Raw genomic sequence first — 23,569 nt, forward strand, 5'->3', positions numbered from 1 at the left:
ACCGTTTATTTGTTACGCCACAGACGGGATTAATTCGACTACGCGGAGGCGATTATTTCGTTGAGCCGATGACGCGACATCACGTGCCTTCTGACGGCCAATCAGCGCAGCCGCACAAGGTCTATAGACGTGACGTCAGTCAACAGCAGCGGCGAAGATCAAAGCACGGAGGTTTGTTACGTCATAGAGGCTATGTTGGCGGCTGACTTGCTGATGTACGGCGCGGGGCAAATGGTAGATTAACAAGGTTAACTTCTTGGCGCTGAGCAGAACCTCTAATCTCGCTGCAGTCAAGTGGGTTTGGCTGCGTTGAAACGCTATAACGACGAACGGTGACGTAAAGCTACATTTGTAGATGGTAGGATGTGCCATGACCGCGTGTAGTACTCTGGTGTGATTCCGCTGCAGATCGGCCACCAACAATCCAAAATTGTCTTTCTAGTTAGATTAATGGTGCTCAAAGTGGGTGTGTGGACCCCTGGGGTTTAAGGAAGTTTTAAAGGTTTTTCATAACATATTTTAAATTCATTAATTGTTAAAAAATAATTAGCCAGAGCATATCCTTTTCATTGTGGTTAAAAAGTAATAATATTTCTTATAATTCGATTATTACAATATGATTCTTTTGGTACCTTTACAATAAGTAATATGCGAAGTAGTGATTTGTAAGTATTGTGCTTTTCGATCTTACTTTTATTTTAAATAGTTCGTAACCCTTTGTTATATCAAGGTAGCAAAAGAGTTCCGCCAGGTAAAATATTTTAACACCACTGGTCTAGATCAATTGGTCGCACATAAATCGTCGATAAAGTTCTCTCCTAAACTTTATATCATACCATAAAACCGGAAATTTACCAAATTAAACAAAACTGCGTTTTAAAGCATGACCCAAGACTGTAGGCTATGCGTTTTAAGGAAAGCAGAAAACAAAATCTAGTTTATACAGGTGAAATATGTGGCTCAAGTGAAAGCATCTTTTACACGCAGGGCTGAATCCCAAGTTAGCCATTGTGAGCCACGTGGCTATCTCTTTAATATATAAGAAAACCAGTCCGTCCAGTGTGACGTCAAAATCGACTTCGTTTACCTGTCCTGATATGATTTGGCTTAATTGAGCTTTTTCGCTTTCACAGTAAAATGCCATTACCCAGATATTTTACCGTTGGAGCGGCCACAAAAACCTTACCTCCGGTAGTAAGGCTTTGGAGAAACGTCTTTATACACCGGCACACATCCTTCACATTCCACCAACTCCCGATTCGCCTGCACGCATTTTTCTTCTGTTAGCTATATGGGCGTCGCTTTTCGAAAAATGCGTGAGAACTAAGCGCAATAGCGTTTGTGATTTCATCAGGCCACCACTCGAAAGCTGGTGTGCGTCAGTGCAAGGCATCACCTTGGGACTTTCGCAACCTCAAATATTCGACCTTGAATCTGGCGTTTCTCCAAACGCGCGACGAGTGTTGTGCATTGCAAGGTGTGCAAACATGCCGGTGTACAAGAACTTCGCAAATCTACAGTGTAATATTTGCCTATGCGGCCAATTCCATGTCTGTGTCTCAAGGCCGATTGACAGATTGCCTCGTTTGTATCGTTTTGGCAAATAGCGCCCGATAACACTTTTCGTTTAACGAGCTTTTAATTAAAACCCATGATTTTTCATTTTTGGAAAATTTGTTGTGGGGCAATTTTCTTAGATACCGCGAACCAATAACAGAAACGTGATGTGACAGAATTTAATTTAATGTCGATATAAACTTACAACAAACATTAGACACTCTTTACTGTTTTGCCATGCGAAGCGAAGCGTTCATTCTGAGGACAGCTGTATTGTTGACAAACGTAGAACAGCAAGGCCGAAATCAAGTTACGACTTTTTCGGAGTAATGTGTTCATTACAGTTCGTCGAAATATTCAAGATATCACAACAAACCTTGCTTTTAGTTTGATCGATCCATTACTCGAGAATGTGACTTTGTGATGAACATTGGAGGTTTAAATTGGTTATGGTACTTTTTTGCGGGGTTGTGATTAAAGGGAAATTTCCAACCCTTGTTTTTGTTTTTCAATCCCTTACTTATGACTAAATTGCGTTACCACATAACAACACGGAAAACATTAAATCATCACCATATTATATTATGTAACTAAAACATTTGGCAAAACGAAGTCTAGAACGCGTTAAACTAAGATCCTATTATCAATTCGTAAAATAACTGAATGATAATAAGAACTCTTGTATAGCAATTGATTGGTGTTTATAATGTGTTAGTAAACACATAACATTGGCGTTGAAATTGGTTTTACAAAAATAAACCTAGGTTGTTCATAACAAAGCAAACTAATAAATTTTAAGCGGGTCACAGGATAAAAATTAAAATCTGTTAACAAAATCTCGCATTACATTTTTTGGTCTGTGCGCTTACCTTCCCCGTAACCACTTGTCCATGCTTTTGTTGGTTCAGACATATCATGATTGCTAAACAACAAGTTTAGATATCTTTCTATCGCGTTTGTTAGAGTTAGAAAACCCGATTAATTGGAGAACCCTTACCCTTTTTAGAGGAATATTCCATTAAAGTGTTTTTTTATGAGTGAATGAAAGTCAGGCTGCTAACGAACAAGTTATTTAGTCTATCACAAGGTCACCAACAGTTTTTTTTTTGTTTTTTTTTTAAGGTTTGGTTCGGGTGGCCGCTAAGTATAGTTTTAAGAGACCGCAAGTGTTTCATTTAAATACCAAAAAGTTGCAAGTCCAAAATTTGGGAAACCGCTGGAGAAATCAAAACACCTTAAAAAAACACTGGTCACCAATACTGAACGGTCCGCGGGTTATTTCCGGCTAGCTGGGTTAATTAGTTTGACCCGTCGAATACTTTCTTTATAAGAATTTCCATCCTAAAGACACAGTTAAAATGTTTTGGGATGCAATTCAAAACATAGTTTCGATGTATTTTGACTAAGGCTCGGTACAGTTTTTATTACATAGTTATTTATATTCCGTTTGTTTAACGATGATTTAGTTCATAAAGTTCGACAAACAGTAATATCCGGCCCGCTATCGTAAATATGATCGTAAACAGTTATCTTGCCCATGCCTCACAGTCATCTCCTTTATGAAAACATCTTGATGACCTCTGTTCTATCGTATAGTCTATGCGTCGTTATTTGACTAATATTTTACAAAAAGTCACCGCTCCAAAAACATATTGATTAAAAAACGACCGCAAACCTTTATTTACGTTACAGTCGCAGCGAACACGGCTGACGCAAATGCTGAGCAAAGTTCAAACAACCGCAGCAACTCTTCCAAACGTCCTGACGCCGATTTCTGTGGTGTGCGAGGTAAGTAACGCTCTGGTAATGAAACGTGACGATACGTTTCTGTAAAACGTGGGTTTCTTTGATTGAGGTACGTAAAAGTAGCAACGGCACGCTTGCATAATTTTAGTGCAAATTGTTACCCTTAAGTATGCTATACGTTGCTTTGTTTTACGAGTAAGCCACGTAACTTTTGTGTGCTGTATAATCTACGTAACTTTTATGTGTTCCGCGTAATCGGTTTTCGTTTATGTTCGTACGTAATTTGTAAAGTCTTACGCGGCGTTTGCATAATGTTACGTTACGTTTGTACACACAACGAGTAAGTTTTTTAAGTGCCACGTTACGCTAATGCTCACAAAGTTCATTGTTGTACCTTTCATGCTAAGTACGCTACGTTAGATTTACCCACGAGAAAGGTACTCTATCTGTACAAGCAATTCTTAAAATCAAACAAACTTTTTTCTAGACACAAAATTGCGCTACCGCAGCCAACTCCGCGCTCGCGAGCGCTGGGAGTCCCGACGTCACCGCGACTTCGCCGACGTGACGTCATCGCAACGTCGACGTCATCGGGTGCGACGTCAGTCGTGGAGCCTTGAGCAGTGGATCGAGGTGATGGTAGTGGTGGATAAGAAGATGGTCGAATACTACGAGGCATTTCACCACGGACAAGTGGAGAAGTACGCGCTCACTATCGTCAATATGGTGAGTATACAGCGCCTAAATTGAGTGTGCCAAATTGCCTGGCCTTGGTCGGGCAAGTAAGATTTGATAAATTGTAACAGGATTTTGCAAACATGTTTTCTAGGTTATAGTTGTCCATACCCAGGCTTATTAGCTAAAGCGAAGCTGCGTTCATACTTTTTTTTTACAGATTTACTGTTTGAACTTAAAAGAGTGAAGCCTTCTAATTATTTTGTTTATATAATTGTCTTTCGTGAGATGCGTGTTTAAAAAAGTAAATTTTTATGTTTAGTAATTGAGTGTTATACAATTGTAGTATCTCATCTGATGAACCACTGATCTTTCTTACTAAGCGTTTACTTGAAAAGTGTGTCAAACTTTTCTGGTCCATAAGCGTATATAGGGATTGTTAAAAAAATAGTAATAGTATCGATTAACATCAATAAATTAACGTGGGGCAAAAATCTTTGCCGCTATACATTTTAATCCCGACGCTGCTAACTATGTATATCTTCTAGCATGAGCGTTGACTTGTCACACATTGCGGCGCTTTAAGTTTGTGGGTCTGCGAAAAGAATTGGTTACAACTAGAAAGAAAATATTCGGCTAGTTACTTTTTTCAAAAAGCGTGGTCAAAGGGCTTCTCATCCATATTATCGTAACAAAATAAGTTAACCCCGAGCTACCGGATCAGCATGGTTTTCAATAAAATTAGTTTTAATATTATTTATTTAGCATAATAAAGGCTTTTCCGACATTTTATTTTTTCTTTTCCATCAAATGAACCTCCAAGCAATATTATAAAAGTTTTGAAAAAGGTTTACTCATTTTAAGTGTTTCCGGGCCCATATTTAGCGCAGAAGTTTCGATTATAATGGCATTTCCGTTGGACCGGTAGTTGTTGAGGCGGGGATCGAACTCAGCACGTTCGGAACAAAACTATTGATGTGGTAAGCAAGTCTGGGCGGGCCGAAGTTTGGATATTGATCCTGTCAAATGTTTCGATTTACTGCTTCCAGAAACCTTGAAAGGCCTTTGCTCGTTTCCGCGTAAGGCCCGCATGTTGAAGGGATCCAGATACACCATTCGACGACATACGCGATCAAGCCACACACTTTTGGTGGGCCGTTAAAAGTCGAAAAAGATTATTCCTGAATAACCTGCTTTGCCAATTAAGATCAACCGGGTTATAAAGACGCGTAACGGCTCGCTTTTTTGACAGGTCGCCGAGCTGTTTCACGACGAAAGTATAGGAAACCTGCTTCACGTCACTCTCATACGCCTTATTGTTTTGGAAGGAGAGGAGGTAACCAATTTATCACATTTACTCCACTTATTTGCGTATTTAACAAAGTTTATCCTTTACTGTGTGTCTGTTTATTTACCCAGGATCCTTTACAAACGTGACAAAAGGGCGATAGAGCTTATGTACGCCAGTTAAGAAAAACACAAAAGCGTGTTTTCATTATTCATTTCTGACCATACCCATTCGGGAACACTCTTCTCTAATTTTATTCCTCTGCTTTTAAACAGTTATGGCGCCGCTAGTTTAAAAAAAAGAAGACATAAATAAATTAGAACTAATTGCTAACCGACCTCTATAATAATTTGGCTATTTAAACTTTTCTTCTGTTTCTGCGAAATAGTTGATATGTATTTATTGACGCTTAGGCCAAACAAGGGCGACACAGTATGTTTAAAAGTGCTCCATCCATTAGAGCAAAATTAGAGCAATATCAACGATGGAATAAAACATAGTTCGGAATAAGATCAAAATAGGACTAATACATAGTCGGTAAAACATTTAGATCGGAATACTTTACCTAAATCCGTCGGAATATGACCTAAATGGCCAGAATAAGGCCCTATATACAGTATTTTACATCACTAACTGCCTTGATAATTTCAACCCTAAATAAAGTTCTAACCCCACCCGTACCCGACCTAACTCTAACCCAAACAATCCGGCGCTGGGCCTTCTGTGTTTCCTTTATATAGGCGTTCGATACTAACGAAAAACATGTAAACCAAAACATGAGACAGTAACCGAATAAGAATTTGGATACTTTTTGTTCACAAACTAAGATTCTTGTTGATTACTTATAATAGTGAATAAAGCTTCAATGGAACTAAAACGCCTTGATATACCTATACAAGCGTTACATACAAAAACACTGCAAAAACGAATGTATAACTGTAAATCGTATATTGGTGCAATTTCAAAGATGTTATGGCAATGCAAAATCCGTTGGGTTTGCACAATTTGTACCAGTGCAGCAGACAGTAGTTTGAACCCCCTCTTTGCTGGGCATCGTTAACCCACCTTTGTCTCCCCGTAAATTGGCGAAACTAAGTCACCTGTCTACTGTGTTGTGTTAAAATCTTACATCGGGAATTTTCTTACGTATCTTGTTAGAGCAGGTAACGCCAATACGATCTGACCAAACCAACAGAGATCTAACTATTGTATTGCGCTTAAATTATGTAGAAAAGAAAAACGTAATTTAATTACCATCGTATTTTAATATCTGATAAATTGATAATAATGAATAATACAGATTTCCTTTCAGCTAAACTGCAAAACAACGACAAATGTAAGTACACTAGGCCTTTTAAGAAATATATAATTAAAGTGAAAACGGAATAAAGTTTCACAAAGTAAAAAATAACATGATGAAGCATATAGACTCAAAAGCCAATATGTTTGATCTTTATTTTTTAATCTTACACATTTGATGGCATGAGGAATCAGTTAAATTTGATGAAACGTGACGATTTTAACGTTTTAGCTTTCTTGTAAAACGCCTTTATGTCAAATATGCACAACATGTAAATCCCGAACGTGTTACCTCGGGCAATCAGGTGCCGATATCTCTGTTGCAGACATATTTGCGGCTTGCAGAACAACGGCAAAAGAAGCTAAATTGATACGCGCAAACGTGCCGGAGTAATTGGTGCGTGTAAAACCAGGCATAACGGTGTCAAATGTGCTTCTTGCCTTGCCAGTGACCCCTGACCCGTCGATAGCTAATCGCGTCTGGTCTCAACTGAGTGAGGAATGTTCTGGGACTTGTTGCAAAACTATATGCTGTGGCTTTGCAAACTTTATCATATTTGCAGAGTTTAACATTAATATAATAGGGCATACAAATATAATGAATTTAGATTTTCTTGGACAATCAAAAAAACATGGTCAGAATAAAACGGTTAGTAAAAATTTCTGTTTCGGCGATATTGCCAGTTATATTGCCATATAATGTTTTTTGCCCAAAGTGCAGCAATAAAATTATTTATCCAACAGTTTAAATGACTTTTTGTAATACGCCTGGTTTTTATTTTGCAACAAACGCATGTTGAAAACAGTCCTGGTTGAAAAACATTTTCGAAATTGCGACACGCTCGATTCGGTTTTGTCCCCTGGGGAATTCCCGAGCCCTGAGTGTCGCAAATGTTGGAGGCCAGCAAGTCGGTCTGGCTCCCTGCGGAATGATGGGTGTATTTGTGTGCGCTAATGCGTCCTTGCAACTCGCGCGGTTTAAGAGCAAGAGGGGAAAATGAAGAGAATAAAGAAGAGAAAGGATATGCAAATACACTCTATAATTGGACGTTACCGATTCATCTTAATGCAGTGGATATGAAGCAACTGTGTCTGAGCTGATATATATATCATTTACAATTACTTGCAATACTGCATCAAAACAGACGAGATTGTGATAAGGAACGCAACTGTTTTAATAATATGGCATTCTATTTTATTTGCAAATTGGTTACGGGTTAGAAATCGCGCAGCAGAAATTGGGCAAAACCAGACTCTAAATATTATTTAACATCGTTTGTGACTTATATTCGAACGCCCAAATAAATAATCAGCTTTGTGCGAACATTTAGCACAAAGCTTTGTTTAAAATTGAATAATGTTAGAAAAAATTACCAAAATGCGCTTATACGTCTGTATTGGGTCTGATGTAATTTGCAAAACAATCTACGCCGTTATACGATCCACAATAATTACGTTTTATTTATTAACAAAATTCTTCTAAAATTGCCAAAAGTTGGCTAGTTCACCGAATATTTTTTTTGTCTGAAACCACTTCCCGTGTTTCGTTTCTTCCTAATGTTCGTTTACGGTTAAAGTTGCTCATCAAGCTTAACGCGAAAATGAGGAAACACGGTGTTGGATGTCTGACTATTTTAGCGCAAACGTAGCGTCTTCCGCGAATAGCCAAGAGAGATATGATGATTGATTGTGATCGTCTTATACGTGCGGATAATCGCGGAGACATTAAAACCTGTCTTATAACGGTGAAGAATAAAAAGGCTTATCTTGCCTTTGCTGAATTTGAATTACAAGATTGTTTCTCACTATAGTAAGTTGTTTTCCCCTTGAATTCAACTTTTTAATGAAAAACCTTAAAACATAAAAGTTTGTTGTAGGAATTGCTTTGTGGTTGTAGGTTTGCTATGTAAAGTTTTTTCAAGTCATCGTTTTAATTTAACCTTTGTGTGTTGCAATGAGAAATTTGAACCACTAATTTCGTACATGTTGATGAAGCAAATGGGAGTTAAAACAGCAAGCTACGGGCTTATAGTGTGCATAAATGATGAACAATGAACACACTTGGTGGGTGGGCCAAAATCGCAACAACGTATCGGATGTATCTTGGGAGTATGTCTGAACGTCTGAGTATAATTTAGTCTCACCAATTTGCCACCTTTTATTCGGACAGGATTAGACAAGGCGACAAGCAGAATTCACATTGGCAAATTTATAAAAAACTGAATGAGTGTATAAAATAAATTTATTAAGAATGATTCAAGCTATGAGTAAAGGCAACAATATGCGTGATTAACCGTGTTAGCATCTACAGTGCTTATCGACGTTATTACTAATCGTGTTGACATAGAGTCAACATTGACCGTTCTAGACAACCCTTCACCTCTCTAATCCGCTGAGCTTGCGAAGATGGTGCAACACAAACGTCAAACTATGAACGCGTGTTGGTCCATAGACCATCCAGTCGCCACCATTGATAAACAACCTGCTGGCTATGTTGTATTTTGTTAGATGTCAGGTCGTGGACCTTGTCCTTCTAGCCACATATACACCGACCAGCTGAGCGTACAATCAATCTGGGATAAGTCAAATTGGGTTAGGACGTAAAAATAACAATACAGTAAATATTAGCTTTGCATATTTAGAAAGGTGCAATGGTAGCAGCGTATTACTATAACCAGTTTTCATTTAAGACTTTTCGTGTTTCTAGACTCGCGTTATAGAGATCCCTCTGTGTAAAACATCCTGTGAACATTTTCCAATGATTAAACTTACATCATATTAGAAAAAAATGAAAGTCAATTGCCTAGACCAGGGGTCATTAAACTAGGTCCCGCCGGCCAGATGTGGCTTGTTAACTATATCTTTTGACCCTTGTCATATCGCCCCGTTGAAGATAAACTGAGGGTGAAATGTGGTCGGATGCCAATCCAGATTCAATTTTATTGAAATGTTAGCTGGACGAGGGTTTCACAAAGCTCACTGTGGACTTTTTAATTCTATTTACTAAATTAATCAGGTTATTAAAGTTCGACCAAAATTTTAAATCCAGTCCCTAATTGTCAGCCCTTACGGTTATTTGTTTTCCTATAAAAAAAAGCTTGGCGCTCCCTGCTGGTTAGACTAACACTCCAGCCCCCAACATTGTAAACTCAACCTTGACAAGGCGGTTGCACGGCAGCCGCGTTACTTCCTCGTTTTGCCGTTCAGCAACATGTTGCACGTTCAAGTATACAAAATGTATTCGGTTTCCTCTTTACAGAAAGCGCTCAAGATCAGTCAGCACGCGGAAAAGACCCTGGACAGCTTTTGCCGCTGGGCGAAGCGAATGAATCCGAGGAGCGACACGCACGCTAATCACCACGACGTGGCTGTCCTGCTCACCAGGTATTCATTTGACATCTATAGCTTTTGTGTAAATGGGTCGCCTTTTTAATATATTGCAGTTTGAAAGTAATACGCGGTTTTTAAAACCTGCCGCGAACGTGCTTACATCTATGTTTGTCTGAATGTCTGGGTTGTTTTAATATCAAGCATTGTTATAAAACCATATCATAAACGCGAAAGCAATAGTTTTAATTTGATTTTTTTCTTTTTCGCAGTAAGGTTCTACAGTATATTACTGCTTTATCAAACTCAATAAATTTGTAAAAAAAGTGTTGATTTTAACTTCGTACGACTTTTTGTGTAGTGATCAACGATCAAACAAAATGTGTGGAGACGTTCGCTTTTAGAGCATGTTTTTACATGTGTAATATCGGGTAGTTTGAACCAATTTAAAAAGAATAACAAAAAGGAGGGCGGGGGGAGACTGTTCTTTTTATTCGTGTAGACATTCTTGGAGACGAAACTTTTTTTTAAATTGTTTTCTTTGCAGGCGAAATATATGTAGCCGCTCGAACAAAAGCTGTGAGACTCTCGGGCTCGCCCACGTGGCAGGAATGTGCCAGCCTCACCGAAGTTGCAACGTGAACCAGGACACCGGGCTCAGCGTGGCATTCACGGTGGCCCATGAACTGGGGCATAAGTAAGTTCCGTCGCGTATACTTTGATTATTATAGCTGTTCGAAACGAGTGTAATGGGCATTGGATTCTTAGCAAAATATAAAAAATTCCAATCCCTTGTTTCTTGCATTGTTTTTTTTTACTTTGTTCTTTAAAAAAATTTAATTTGCCGGTTGGGCCATTAAACAAATGGCATTTTCTTTTAGGCAAAGTTTTGACCACATCGATAAAGCAAACAATAAAACATCGTGCAGTGCATTTTATTTGAAGCACAAGATGCAGTAAAACTGTAAAGTTCTGTCATATTTTAATTTGTTTTGAATGCTTTCGCAAAGAACTGACCTTGGCGCTGACCTTGGACAACCGCCACGCCGCAGACGGTTGAACTCTGACGTGCCGGTTCTCAGGTCAACCCCGCTTAGGGATTGTTGACTTAAGAAGGTTTAGCTTAGCGCTTCTAACCCGGATTATGATATGTAAATCATACTATATCTACAAACTGTCCGCTTAGGCCTCGATGGTTATCGGATACAGAGCCTACTCGATCTTCTATTTTGTATGAAGAGCTCGCTCTTGGTGATATGTTGTACTTGTACTACACGATCCGTCTCAAAAGCCTAAGATATGATTTGCTGGATGTCTAGAGTAGCTGAGTAAACTAACAAGACTGTGTTTAACGTAGTATGAATGGTGCATGGTTGACTGTTTGTGCAAATGTGAAACTTGCTAAACCTTATGTAATATCCAAACTCGAATTAAAAATATTTTCTTTATTAAAAAAAAATATTTTTTTTGTCATATTTTCCTCGTTGGGTTCATGAAAAACGCAGGTTTAAATAGCTTGTTGGAATAAAAAAAATCGTAAGGGTGAATTATTTGTAATGGGCTGACGGCTTCCATTTAATGTTTTGCCAATTTTACATGAGATCGATTTTTCCGTTTTTCGAATATTATCCTGCAGCAGAAAGTAAACTGTATATATACATAGTCAAGGTGACAAAAAAGGTTAGTCAATCCATATTATTTTCTTCAAACGAAACTGAGTTATGAAGTGTGACGAGAAAAAGTCGCTGTTAATTTTTATCAAGCGTTCTAATTTTTCGCCTTGGTGTTTCTTTTCCAAAATCACTTCATTAACCGCTTATGATTGTCCCAACTGACATTGATTGTAGTGACCTTGCTTTCACGTCATATTATTTCCTATAATTATTGGTACATCTGTGAACGATTGGACAACCATAATACTTAGCGCAAGTTTAGCGAAAGGTCAGCCTGCTCTCCACAACATATTTAGCACATTTTTTATTTTTATATATTTTATTTTATTAAACCTCAAAACAACTTGAGTTGGACAAACGACTTTGAGGGTTTCTTACGGATGTGGTTCGCATCCTGCGTTTCAGCAACTCTCGATCGTGATTGATTGTGAGATATATTGTCAGCCTAAGGTGGAAGGTTATTTTGCTTGACACCTTAGCTTGCGTTAGTCGATATAGTTGCGTTTTTATTGGCATGAGCTGAAAAACTGTATCGCGCCGGTTTCCTGTGTGTTTTATTGAGTTGAACTATCGCTGGAAGCCCGTTTTTAAATCGATTTTAGACTAATATTATTTCAATTAAAACCAGAAATACTTATAACTTTACATTGGCCTGTCAAACTTTGTTTACATTTATGGTGTTAAATAAGTTTTAAAGTGTATAGGTGTAAGGCCATGCCATGACAAAATGTTTTCTAAGTTTTCTGCAAACAGACACTTGAAATTGTCAGACTGAAAAATTTGAAACGAATAATGACGAACTAATGTAAAAATGCGTTATAGATTAGGGGCAATGTGTACATAACGTGAGTTGCCAACGTTGTCACCAGAGCAAACTTGACGACTCACTCTGGGTAAAGGGGACACGTTTCCGTCGTCTGGCAAAAATGTATAATGCATTATTAATTGGATTTCGTCTGCGGTCGCACCGACAAAGGGTGCATTGCCTTTAAAGGAAGCAGTCCATATGCTACAGAACATCGTTTTAAGCAAACGGGAAACGGGCTTCCGACAGGCCTGTTATCTATGGGTATACATTATACAACTGTCGGTGCGACTTGACGTTTTGTACATATAGTACACGTCTTCAACTAATCTTGTGTTTCAAGAAAACCTAAAAGTGCACACGCACTACTATTTTTCCACTTTGCCAGTTCCAATATGTTGGCTTAATTTCCTTTCTTTGGAAAGTATTCCGGTTGTCGTGAATGTGCAAATGCAAAGTTGTTGTGGCAGTTGTGTCGTTAATATTGAATGAACGAAGTTTTTTTATCTTTATGTATATTTATCGTTTAAAAAATAGGAATCATTCGATGGAAGTTTGTTTTTCGATTCAAGTTTTTTTTTTTAATGGTTAGATAAAGCTTAAGATACGCGAAATACAGGTAATCAAGCGATAATCGTGGCTCAGTCGAGCATATTATCTGGAGAACTTATGCAATATATAAAATTTTGAGGACCCGGCTAATCGACGTAAGCAAATAAAAAACACCCACTCATTTTACAAAATCTTACAGAGAACAATAAGAGGCCCAACCCCTTCAAAGAAGACAAAATAGCCAAATATAAACGCGACTTATTTTAAATAAGGTAACCTGAAACTGCAACACTTATCCCGTACTTGCGTACAGTATTTCCAACATTCCATTTAAATACCCCACATTGTTAAATATACCGCACGGTTCGATTTTATATATCACGATCACGATTTTATATGCACGATCACGTTTTCATTAATAACCTCCAAGCGGAACATAAAAGGCTTGTCGTGTTTGGACGTGGCTGCCATAAAACCTTAGCAGACCTATCCTATTTTACTGCTCTTCTCAAAGCGCTTTGAACGATATCCGAATTAATTCTATTCGGTCGGGTCGTTTGGAGGAAATATATCCGACAGTCGAACGCCAAAGCGGCTTTGTGTGCTGATCGTGATAAACTGGAAAGTAATCGGGCGCATTTTTGCTGCTCTCGCTGCAACTACCTGCAAAGTGCGCCCTGCTATGCGCAGTGTTCGTTCATACATTCATTGTGATGGATCGTTTCTATGGGCAAGGCCACCAAAAATTGGACGGCACGTCTTGCTGGTGCATACCCTAAAAGTACCGTTTTTAGGGGAAGACAACTGGGTAATCTTTCGAATTTAAGCAAACTTTATCGACCTGTGAGACCACCCAACTAGATTTTCACTAAATCAACTTAAAAAAGTAACCTTTAGGAGAGCTGTAAATTTAGCTTTCGATGTTTCTGTTTCCTGTGCAGGCACGTTACGACGAACCTGTTACAGATTTCTACAGCGATGTTTAACACCGATAGTACCACAAGGTTGATCTCAATGGGTCTGTGGGCGTCGCAAGCGTTTGGCTAAATGTACAGCTTGTTATCTGTTGTAGAATCTTAACGAAATTGCTCCATCTCACAGATCTACAGACTTTACCCGGTTAATCCTAAATTGGTATACCAAACTCTTAACGATACATTTTCTCGCCATCGGTAAATTTCTTGAGAAACGTTTTGATTATACCAGGTTTGTATTATGAATAGGAAGATCTATTACCGGTTTACAGAGTGGTGTTGAAAAACGACTGGTTTGCGGTAAGCTACGAATCCCAAAAGACCGTCTGATTTCGCTTGGTCTGCCCGAAGGTTTTCAAAACACTATTTAGTCTAGGACAGTGATTCCCAACCTTTTTGCTGTCGCGACTCCCTTTCCAGTTTTTAAAAACCTACGCGACCCCCCAATTTTGGTGTGTAGCAGACCAGAGTTGGATCAATTGTAATTTGTAATTGGAATTGATGTAATTAGTTGCAGTTTTTAAAGTAATTGTACCACTGGTTGGAAAACACTGGTCTAGGAAAATTGCGTTAACCAAATTGTTTGCAAAATCACATAAATATCGATAAAATGTCTTACTGTTACTATTTACTTGCAGTTTTGCGATGCATCACGATGGTCAACTTAACAGCTGCTCCCCCAACGAAAAGTACCCCCGAGTGATGGCGCCCCACCTGACCTCGAATAACCTTCCCATGAGGTGGAGCACGTGCAGCAGGCGATACGTCACCAGATTTTTGGAGTAAGACAGCTGTCATTTTAATGTATAGAATTGTATATTAAAAAGTAAATTTTGACAGAATCGACGTTAAAATGCGCCTGGAATCTTTAGGTAAAATGTTAGCTAGTCTTAACATAACTCGTGGTTGTTCCCCCTTTCACACACAAAAAAATATTAAAATCATTATATTAACAAATGACTGATTTTGATATTTCAGTTTAGTCCAAAGCACTTGCTGACCACTGAATAGAAATCAACGTAACCCTTTAGATCAGGGGTGTCCAACAAGCGGCACACGTGCCAAATGTGGCACGCGACCTAATAAAAAATGGCCCGCGAGCCCTCCCCCCAAAATACTAAAATTGTTATTTAGCCAATTGCCAAAAAAGCTCAATTTGTTATTCAGCCAATTGTCAGAAAATACTAAGTTGTTTGCCATTGTTTGTTCACAATATAAAACAATCGCGGCAATCACGACAACCAACAATTACTTTTCATATAGTAACATTGTACTGTGTGGAGCCTAGCATTTACATAATATTATATAGCTTGGTGTGAAGAAACGAAAGCTCACCGTGAGACACTGTGATGTAGTGATGCGCATTTCTACTAGACAGGTTTTTATCAAGTTTAAATAAACGTTCTTATTTTTGGTAAAAAGCTTTTATGATTAAAAAGAATTGGTTCGGTTACGAAACTTTGGCACGGGAAGAAGTTATCAGATAAAAATTGGCACGCCGGCATGTTTGAGTTGGACACCCCTGCTTTAGATTCTGGTGTGGTTGCCGTTATATCCGAACAACTTAAAACATTACTCAAGATTTTGGGAGGCTGCTGCTGCTGCTGTCCGAGAATTAGATTTTATTTTGATTGCTAAGTGCGATTAAGGAACACACGATCGCTCGCTAGAAGACTCGACTGGCCCTTCTTTGAAATCAAGATCGCGTCTAATTTGCGGGCGGCTCTTTTTACACTAATCCACCCTTCGGACTCGGATAGGTTGCGTTTGTAATCGTCCACATCAATCGTGGTGGTTTTAAGTTACCAACTCTCGAATGGCGCGCCGCACAACTGAAGTGGCTCGAATCGGCTTTGGCGCCCGCGGAATCTTCGCAGATTCTTCAATATCGAACCCGCTAAGACACCAGACACACGTAGGCACTTGAACTTGACGAAGAGGTACACACGATCTTGCGACTGCACTGGTGACGTCTGGTGTCAGTATAAATACGCCTAGATATGTTTCCCGTCTTGTCTATTTATGTTGATGGTGATTTAGTTTTTCTGATATTTTTGAAAAAACTACAGTTTTGGTTTTTCTGAATATTTGTGAAACAACTATAGTTCAAACTCAAAACAAAGCGGGCCTATAGCTGATTGGGGACAGGCTCATTAGTGTTTGTATACATTCAATAAACAACGAGAAGAAGGCTCAAAATTTTAAAAAGCAATTTGGAGTCTTATTCTCTGTTACATATAACAGGGAGTTCTGCTTGGTGTACCAATTACAACGGTGCTGTTACAATAAATAGCGATGGATGTGTATAGTTAATCAAAACAGTTACTTTTGTTTGAAACTGTTAACCTATGTGTTTATGTCGGTTCATTTTGATCAGCCAAATATTTAAGTGTGGTCTATAACAGTTTTGGCAAACAAAATGCAATTATTGAACCAGTTCGATTTATAAAAAGCGTTTGCAATCATATTTCTTAGTTTTTCTAACGTTGAACTTTCGGGCATATATGTATTACATGGAGGTTTTAGCTATTTTTACTGGTTACATATAAGAGTTTGCGCATTATACTTTTTGTTCGACTAAAAATTAGGTTTATGTTTAACTATCACTGTACCGGAACACACAGCTTTAACCAGAGACTTTAGTCGAATAAACCGCAAATATGCCCGTCAAACTCTAAGGCAAATACGGTGCTTGCTCATAACGTGAAACCATCAAAGGCAATCGACCCCGTAACCCCAAAACGTCGTAATTTGGTGGTACCACAATATACATGAGGAGAGAGAGAGCTAGAACAAATGATCCGTGGCGGTACGGTACTTCTTGTCGCGGTTTAAAGTCAAGTTGCGAGAGCTTATAGAACGGCCGCAAAAATGCCAGCAGCAGAAAAGTGGTGGTTTCGTGGAAAAGTGGCGCGTTGGCTCTGTGTTTAATATGGAAATATCTAAGTTTTCAGCAATTTTAGGCTAGCCTACATCTTTTGACTCATAAACATGTGGATAGTTGTAATTGAATCTTTCTTTTAGGACGTATCTTGTCGTAAGCGACTCATTTGTTGTGGGTGATTTAATTGGTCCAGCTGATTTAACTCTTATACAGCCCCACAAATATACTGCTAGCATTGCCAAAAATAGTACTGGGAGAAAGCGTATGGGTTGACTGAAACAAGCTTATATATACGAATTACAATTCAATAATTATTTGATACATTTTTTGACCAACAGTTTAGGTTTAACGCAACTTATATTGAACCCAAACTCCTAACCGAAACCAGAACAAAACCGAATTCTGAAAAAAAAAACTTAACCCAGAATCGAACCCGAACCGCAAACGACAAACGGTTCAACTAACTGGTTTAAATTTTCCAAAAAATATTAATTTGTGTATGTTAAATTTATTATTCAAGTCACTTTTGAAAGCAAGCAAAAAAGGCAAAAATCTGGGGTTAAAAACATTAGAATTTATATTGTCCAAACTATATATATATGACGAAATACATAAATTGCGTAAGATCGGACAGCCAACATTTTTGCTCAATGTATCAAAAATCCTCATCGTATGTATTAGGCCGAAACGGGCTGGAAAGGCACTATTTTTTTGTTCAGGCCATTTTTTTTCACCAGGTCATTCCGCTTTTTACTTGTTTTAGACGTCTTGTTGTGATGTAACTTTGTGACGTCACATCAGATAACTTTCATTTGATCCGGTAAGAAAATTGTTCTGTTTTCAGCCCTAAGTCAAACACGTTGTTTTGAACTTACCTATTCCAAATGCATCACTTGTTTATTTTACCCTTTTACTCTTTTCAGTCGGAACTGGGGCAGGTGCCTGGTGGACCAGCCCTCCCCCGAACAGGACACTTTCGTTTACCCCCCTGAACTTCCGGGGGTGCTTTACAACGCCAACCACCAATGTCGTCTCATGTTTGGTCCCGGATCGCGTCACTGCAGAGGAATAGACGTGCGTGGCTTAAATTATGGATATGTGATTTGTTTATATATGCTATCATGCGATACCGAAAGGATGCGCATTGAACTTTTCATTGAGATTTTATAATTAAAAAAAATGGCACATTTATCTAACTGACTGCGTGTATTATACGGTAATTTTTACTAACTTTTAAATAAGACTAAAAACTTTGTATTATTATTATTCCTGAAGGACGAAATAGTTTTAATTTAATGGTGGCTTTGTTCACATTTGCTTTCCACTTTTGTTTTTAAATACATTTAGTAATTCACTTATGTTTGGAACGCTTCATTATTTTGCATAACGTCATTGATATACGTAAGGCTGTACAAAGCACGTCACGATACACTGCTAAGGCATTTGATTGCGAATTGATTTTCGTTCAACTATTCCAGAACATTTGCAACCGGCTGTGGTGTGTGAGCCAAGGAACTTGTAGGTCTCGTCTTCATGCTGCAGCTGCAGGAACCAAGTGCGGCAAAGGACGGGTAATTGAATCTTGATTTTCCGTTTATTAAATATTGTGCTGTATACATTTTGACCCTTGGGAGCCCATTGGTTCTTCTTTACTCCTTTTGTTGAAGAAACTTGAAATTGTGAATATTGCATTTCGTTTGTAAATATAATTAATAAACCCTCTGGTGCTATAGTATGTTTTATATTATGTATGCAACTTGCTTTAAAAATTTATCTACGGAGTACTGTTTTGATAATTGACAAGTTGGATTTTTGAACAAACGTGAATGTGATATTTCTAATTTGTTGAACCTGGCCGAATTTTAATGTACTAAAGTCTCCTTCTGTGTATGTAAAGCACAATGCAAAGCCTTCAAAGGATTTGGGCTATATGTTTACCTGATGGCGTCTTTTATATATTTTATCTAATCCACCGTAACTAAAATTATTATCTGAAACATTGATACACACAATGTTTATAATCTGTGATCAAGCCCGTCTGGCGTCGTACTGACTAACAATAACGGCACACGAGTTAAACTTCACGGAAGACTAGTTGTGTTTTTGTCCGTAAAACGTGTCAAAAAGTCTGGAAAGTCTGGAAAGTCTGGAAAGTCTGGCCAAGCTTGCACGAAAATCCTGATTAGACTGACTAGTTTCGGTAAGCCTTTCCGGTGGCCTCTTCCGTACTAAAACCATCACCAATTGCTATCGTTAAGTTAGGCTATAATAATAGGTCTGTTGTAGAGTTAATTTTGAAGAGCCCTTCAAAGAGACAAAACAGCAAACTAATTTACGTCTGTTTATCTTCCGTTTGTATTTTATTTACCTTAGTAAAAGTTTCCAATAGATTTGGGATTAATTATTGGGGCAAAAAACAACATGTAAAGCACAAATATGACATGTATTGCGCGATTTTCATTACTGTCGCGCAAACATTTTTCAAATTACTAAACACATAATTTTCTTTTTCTCTCATTTAGTGGTGTTTTGGCGGGGCCTGCGTGCTGGTGGGAAAGCGACCTCTAGCGGTAAACGGGGCATGGAGTTCTTGGTCAGTGTGGAGCAAGTGCTCCAGGACCTGCGGCGTCGGTATAACGTCATCAGTACGTCACTGCGACAAGCCTACACCCCGAAACGGCGGCCGGTATTGCCTGGGGGAGAGAAAGCGCTACAGGACGTGCAATGTTTGGGTAAGCGTATAAACAGCCGTGAATGTGATTTAAAGGAATTTTCATGAGAAAGTTTTGTGTTTTTAATATTAGACTCAAAACTACCGTTTGAAGTCACACAAATTTATAACGGCGCAGCTAGAATGTGGCAAAGCTTATGATCTTTTCATGATTCAATTTCCAATTTAAAAATCTAAAGAAAGCATTATATTAGTTTTCTTTATTTAATCTACGTAAATTTCTCATTATTTAAAATACGTAAGAGTCAAGGTTTCCGCACATTGTGAAATTTATTGACATTCTGGTAGAATCTTTTTGGCCGAAAAACGAAAAGCTATTTTTTTTTGTTTTATGCGTTACTTTATAACTAAATTTTGTGATGTCATTTCAAAGAAATGCATTCGTCCCTACTTTTTTTTAAAGACTCCTTTTTATTTCGGATTGCGCCACTGAATGTATCTGTGTTAAATCCGCATTTGAGAGTATAATTAATTTATCGCATCTTAATGTTTAAACCAATTTTATCGCATGGAAACTTAACAACGAGGTCAGCTGTTCTTTAAAAAACTACAAACCAGAACGTAGGCTTTGTCTTCTTTCAGGGCTGAATTTTGTGACGTCATTTCAAAGAAATGCATTCGTCCTGATATTTTGCAAGACTCTTTTTATTTCTGATTGAGCCACTGAAAGTATTTATGTTAAATCCATTTGAATAACAATATAATTAAATTATCACGTCTCAATGTTTAAAGTTAAACCAATTTTATAGCGTGAAAAAAACACTTAACAATGAGGTCAACTGTTCTGTAACAAATTAAAACCAACAAGTAGACTGTGTCTTATTTCAGGGCTGTCCAGACAAGAGTAGCAACTTGCGTTTCCGTCACGAGCAGTGCGCAGAGTTCAACAACGTCCCGTACAGGAACAACACCTACTCGTGGTTGCCGGTAGATAGCGCTAGTGAGTAAAATGTTTAGAACGTGTTTGTGGCGAACACATTAAACTTTTATCTTGAAAGGCCGGATAACTGTTAGGACTTTTGATCGCGGTTAAAAAAAAACAGTTTTATGTCGAACTTTCCTAACTTAATTTTCGATAACGAAGGAAATGTATTACTATGCAAACAAAAACTGTAGTGAGCTGAATCGTCGTTTAGTTTAAAATCCCTTAATTTGGAATGACATTGGACAACATTACAACTGTAGTTATCTTTATTAAGAGAATATTTTTCAGGCCTAGATAATTATCTCTGCTGGCCGTATTTGGCCGCTGGTCGTAATTTGGTGACTACTTTATTAGTGCAACGTAGCATTGACAACCATATTTCTGTTCAGTCTACCCTTGCGAACTTCACTGTTACACGAAAGCTGGTAAACGGACGTTCGCCGACCGGTTACGCGATAAGGTCGTGGATGGAACCAAGTGCTACAGCAACGCGGACGACATCTGCGTCGATGGTGTTTGTAAGGTATGATCTTTTTAGAAAATAGGTAGAATGGTATAGGTAATATTTGCAATATCAGACTTGATTTCCGTTAATTTATGTTACTTATTTCTAATGGAAAATTTTGTGCTTTCGCCAAATTATTTGGCTTTATTTCTCCTTATTAACAATGTTATGTGCAATAACTTTTTCATGATGCTGGCGAAGCTGATTTATTGTGTTAAACGCATTGTTTCTTGTTGTCGCACCATAAGTTGTTGTATCATGTACAACAATAAAATATTTCACAGTAAAAAATAACGTTTTTTTCTGTTTTTGTAGCGTTTAGGTTGTGACCAACGCATCGACTCCTTTGCGCGCGAAGATAGGTGTGGGGTGTGCAGGGGAGATGCCACGTCATGCAGTGACGTCACCAAGACATTTAACCGCACACGCGGCGAAGGTATGGCGATAAAAAATATATTTATTCAAAATACATAATTATACAGATGTTTTCATTAAACTGCTTTAGAGACAAATTAATTGTTTAAGTGAAAGTTCTTTAGAGGCTTATTTTTAAGTGTTCGTCGTTCTCTTATTTTACCTTTATTTGTTGTTTACGTCTATCTGGGTTTTAGTTTATTCCGAAAGTCCGACTTTTTAACAATGTTTTTTACTTTTAAAATAAAATTTGTTAATAAAGGTATAAAAATAGCTGAGGCGGAGGTCGAATATTTTAGTTTTACTATGTACACTTCTAATTCGTGTTTGTGCGCTACAGCATATGTGAGTGTCGGAATCCTGCCAATGGGAGCCCGCAACATTAAAGTACACGAAGTTAACGCTTCGGAGAACTTTCTCGCCCTCAAGAATCCAAACAAAGATGGAGAGTATTACCTGAACGGAGATTACAAGATAAGGGTAAGTTACAGGCTAAATTTCGCATCGTTCCATTACAGGACTTGCAACAGGACTCTACGTGAACACCTTGACAATTTCGAGTTTCCTTGTTGTCTTAAAAAGTTCAATATACGAATAAATATATTTTAGAATCGCATATAATGCTGTCATAAAGTAAAAGGGTAACATTTATACATTTGAATCATGTAGCTGAGGTCCCAAGTTTAAATTTCAATATCTCATAGTCTCTTGAAGGATTCCGATGCTGGGTGGTACGAGTCACGTTATCGTTGGTCAAAAGGACGGCTTCTCAAGTGATATATTGCCGTTGTTGTTCATGTAGGACATGTGTGTGTGTGTGTGTTTTATCGACTTGATGCAGTACTGCAGACCTTATTCAGTATAGAGTTGTTTGTACTAACAGGATGCGGCAGGCAATGTTGTCAAAGTTGGTTGTCCACTTGCTCCCCACCAAGCGCCCGTAGCTCAGTTATAAAAGCGACTGTCCCGGTATAGAACCGGAGGTTGTGAGCTCAAACCTAACCGCAGGCTAGATTTTTCTCGCCTGGCCTACTTTAACATACCCATCAGCGTGCTTAATGGTATATAATATTTTTTGACTATATAAAGATGTGTTCAATATTTTTCGTATAGTCTTTTTATAAATACTAAAAAACAACATGAGGAATGCATCATCTAGTTCACATGTTTTTTATTTCTAAACTTAAACCGTCATTATATTTATTAGTTTAGTTTGCCTATTTACTATAATGAAAAGAAGGCCATGATTAAAGTGATCTTCTTTTTTTATTATTGCACATGATACAACAACTTTAAAGTGCGACATCAGAAATCAATAAATTTTAGTTTAACACTATAAATTACAAAAACAAAAAATCAGCAATTATCATGAAAAAGGTATAAAAAACGACAAAGAAAGATAGAAGGCAAAATCACGAAGTTTCTTCTACGAGGATCAAATAACACAATTGAAATGCAAGTAAATTGGAAGCTTTTTTCAACATGATACAACAACTTGCGATATCAAAAATAAATAAATTTGCACTTAACGCAATGAACTACAAACACAAAAAATAAACACAATAAATCAGCAAACATCATGGGAAAAAGTTAAAACACTTGAAGAGAGAAAAGAAGGCAATAAATTCGGCGAAGGCGCAAAATTTACCACGAGAATCATGTAACACAACCTAACGTCAATTAAAGCCTGCAAGTAAATAGGTGGCGTTTTTAGACATCGCTTGACAGGGTTAAGCGGTTGTCCGACAGAATTATACCGGGAGGAATTCAGCCCTGCGTAGATTTTTGTCTCGTATCGTACTTTGATGACCCCGGCTTGTTTCGCTTGGGATGCAGTGGCGGCTTGTGCATCGCAACTTTCACCTTAGATTGCGGTTCGACCTTTGGCGTAATAGTTGTTGCCGCTTTTACGCACTTCAACAGGTTTACGTGGTTCCGGTGGCCCGGGCTTCAAACCGGCGTTGTCGGCAACGCGCTCCTTCAAGGATCTGCGACGCACGGTTCTGCCGTGATTCCGTGCAACGATATCGGCTGCGGCGATTTTTTGCTGCACATCAGCTCTTTCGCTCAACGTAACGCCGACTGCTTCAGTGGATTTTGATGCATGGAAAAGACTGGCGCGTGCTGTAGAGGTTCTTTCACTCTTGAAGTGTTGCTGTTTAGCAACACTGGATCTCGGTAATGGTCATTCTTGCTACGTTGGCCTGTTCTAGT

The 23,569-nt window shown here is 38.2% G+C and overlaps 1 protein-coding gene across 1 annotated transcript in view; it reads left to right on the plus strand.

Moving 5' to 3' along the window:
* LOC146167557 (A disintegrin and metalloproteinase with thrombospondin motifs 7-like) overlaps nucleotides 1-23,569 on the plus strand; it is a 52,409-nt gene that overhangs the window by 10,792 nt on the left and 18,048 nt on the right. The window contains exons 4-17 of the mRNA XM_083391742.1: nucleotides 24-171; nucleotides 3,250-3,345; nucleotides 3,791-4,029; nucleotides 5,231-5,314; nucleotides 9,825-9,949; nucleotides 10,440-10,589; nucleotides 14,535-14,678; nucleotides 17,704-17,854; nucleotides 18,259-18,351; nucleotides 19,303-19,512; nucleotides 20,340-20,451; nucleotides 20,826-20,959; nucleotides 21,257-21,377; nucleotides 21,696-21,835. Of these exons, the coding sequence (XP_083247868.1) occupies nucleotides 24-171; nucleotides 3,250-3,345; nucleotides 3,791-4,029; nucleotides 5,231-5,314; nucleotides 9,825-9,949; nucleotides 10,440-10,589; nucleotides 14,535-14,678; nucleotides 17,704-17,854; nucleotides 18,259-18,351; nucleotides 19,303-19,512; nucleotides 20,340-20,451; nucleotides 20,826-20,959; nucleotides 21,257-21,377; nucleotides 21,696-21,835 (1,947 nt within the window). The remainder of the gene's footprint in view (nucleotides 1-23; nucleotides 172-3,249; nucleotides 3,346-3,790; nucleotides 4,030-5,230; nucleotides 5,315-9,824; nucleotides 9,950-10,439; nucleotides 10,590-14,534; nucleotides 14,679-17,703; nucleotides 17,855-18,258; nucleotides 18,352-19,302; nucleotides 19,513-20,339; nucleotides 20,452-20,825; nucleotides 20,960-21,256; nucleotides 21,378-21,695; nucleotides 21,836-23,569) is intronic.

This window comes from Ascidiella aspersa, chromosome 1 (assembly GCF_963924565.1).
Source record: "Ascidiella aspersa chromosome 1, kaAscAspe10.2, whole genome shotgun sequence".
Classification (NCBI taxonomy): Eukaryota; Metazoa; Chordata; class Ascidiacea; order Phlebobranchia; family Ascidiidae; genus Ascidiella; species Ascidiella aspersa.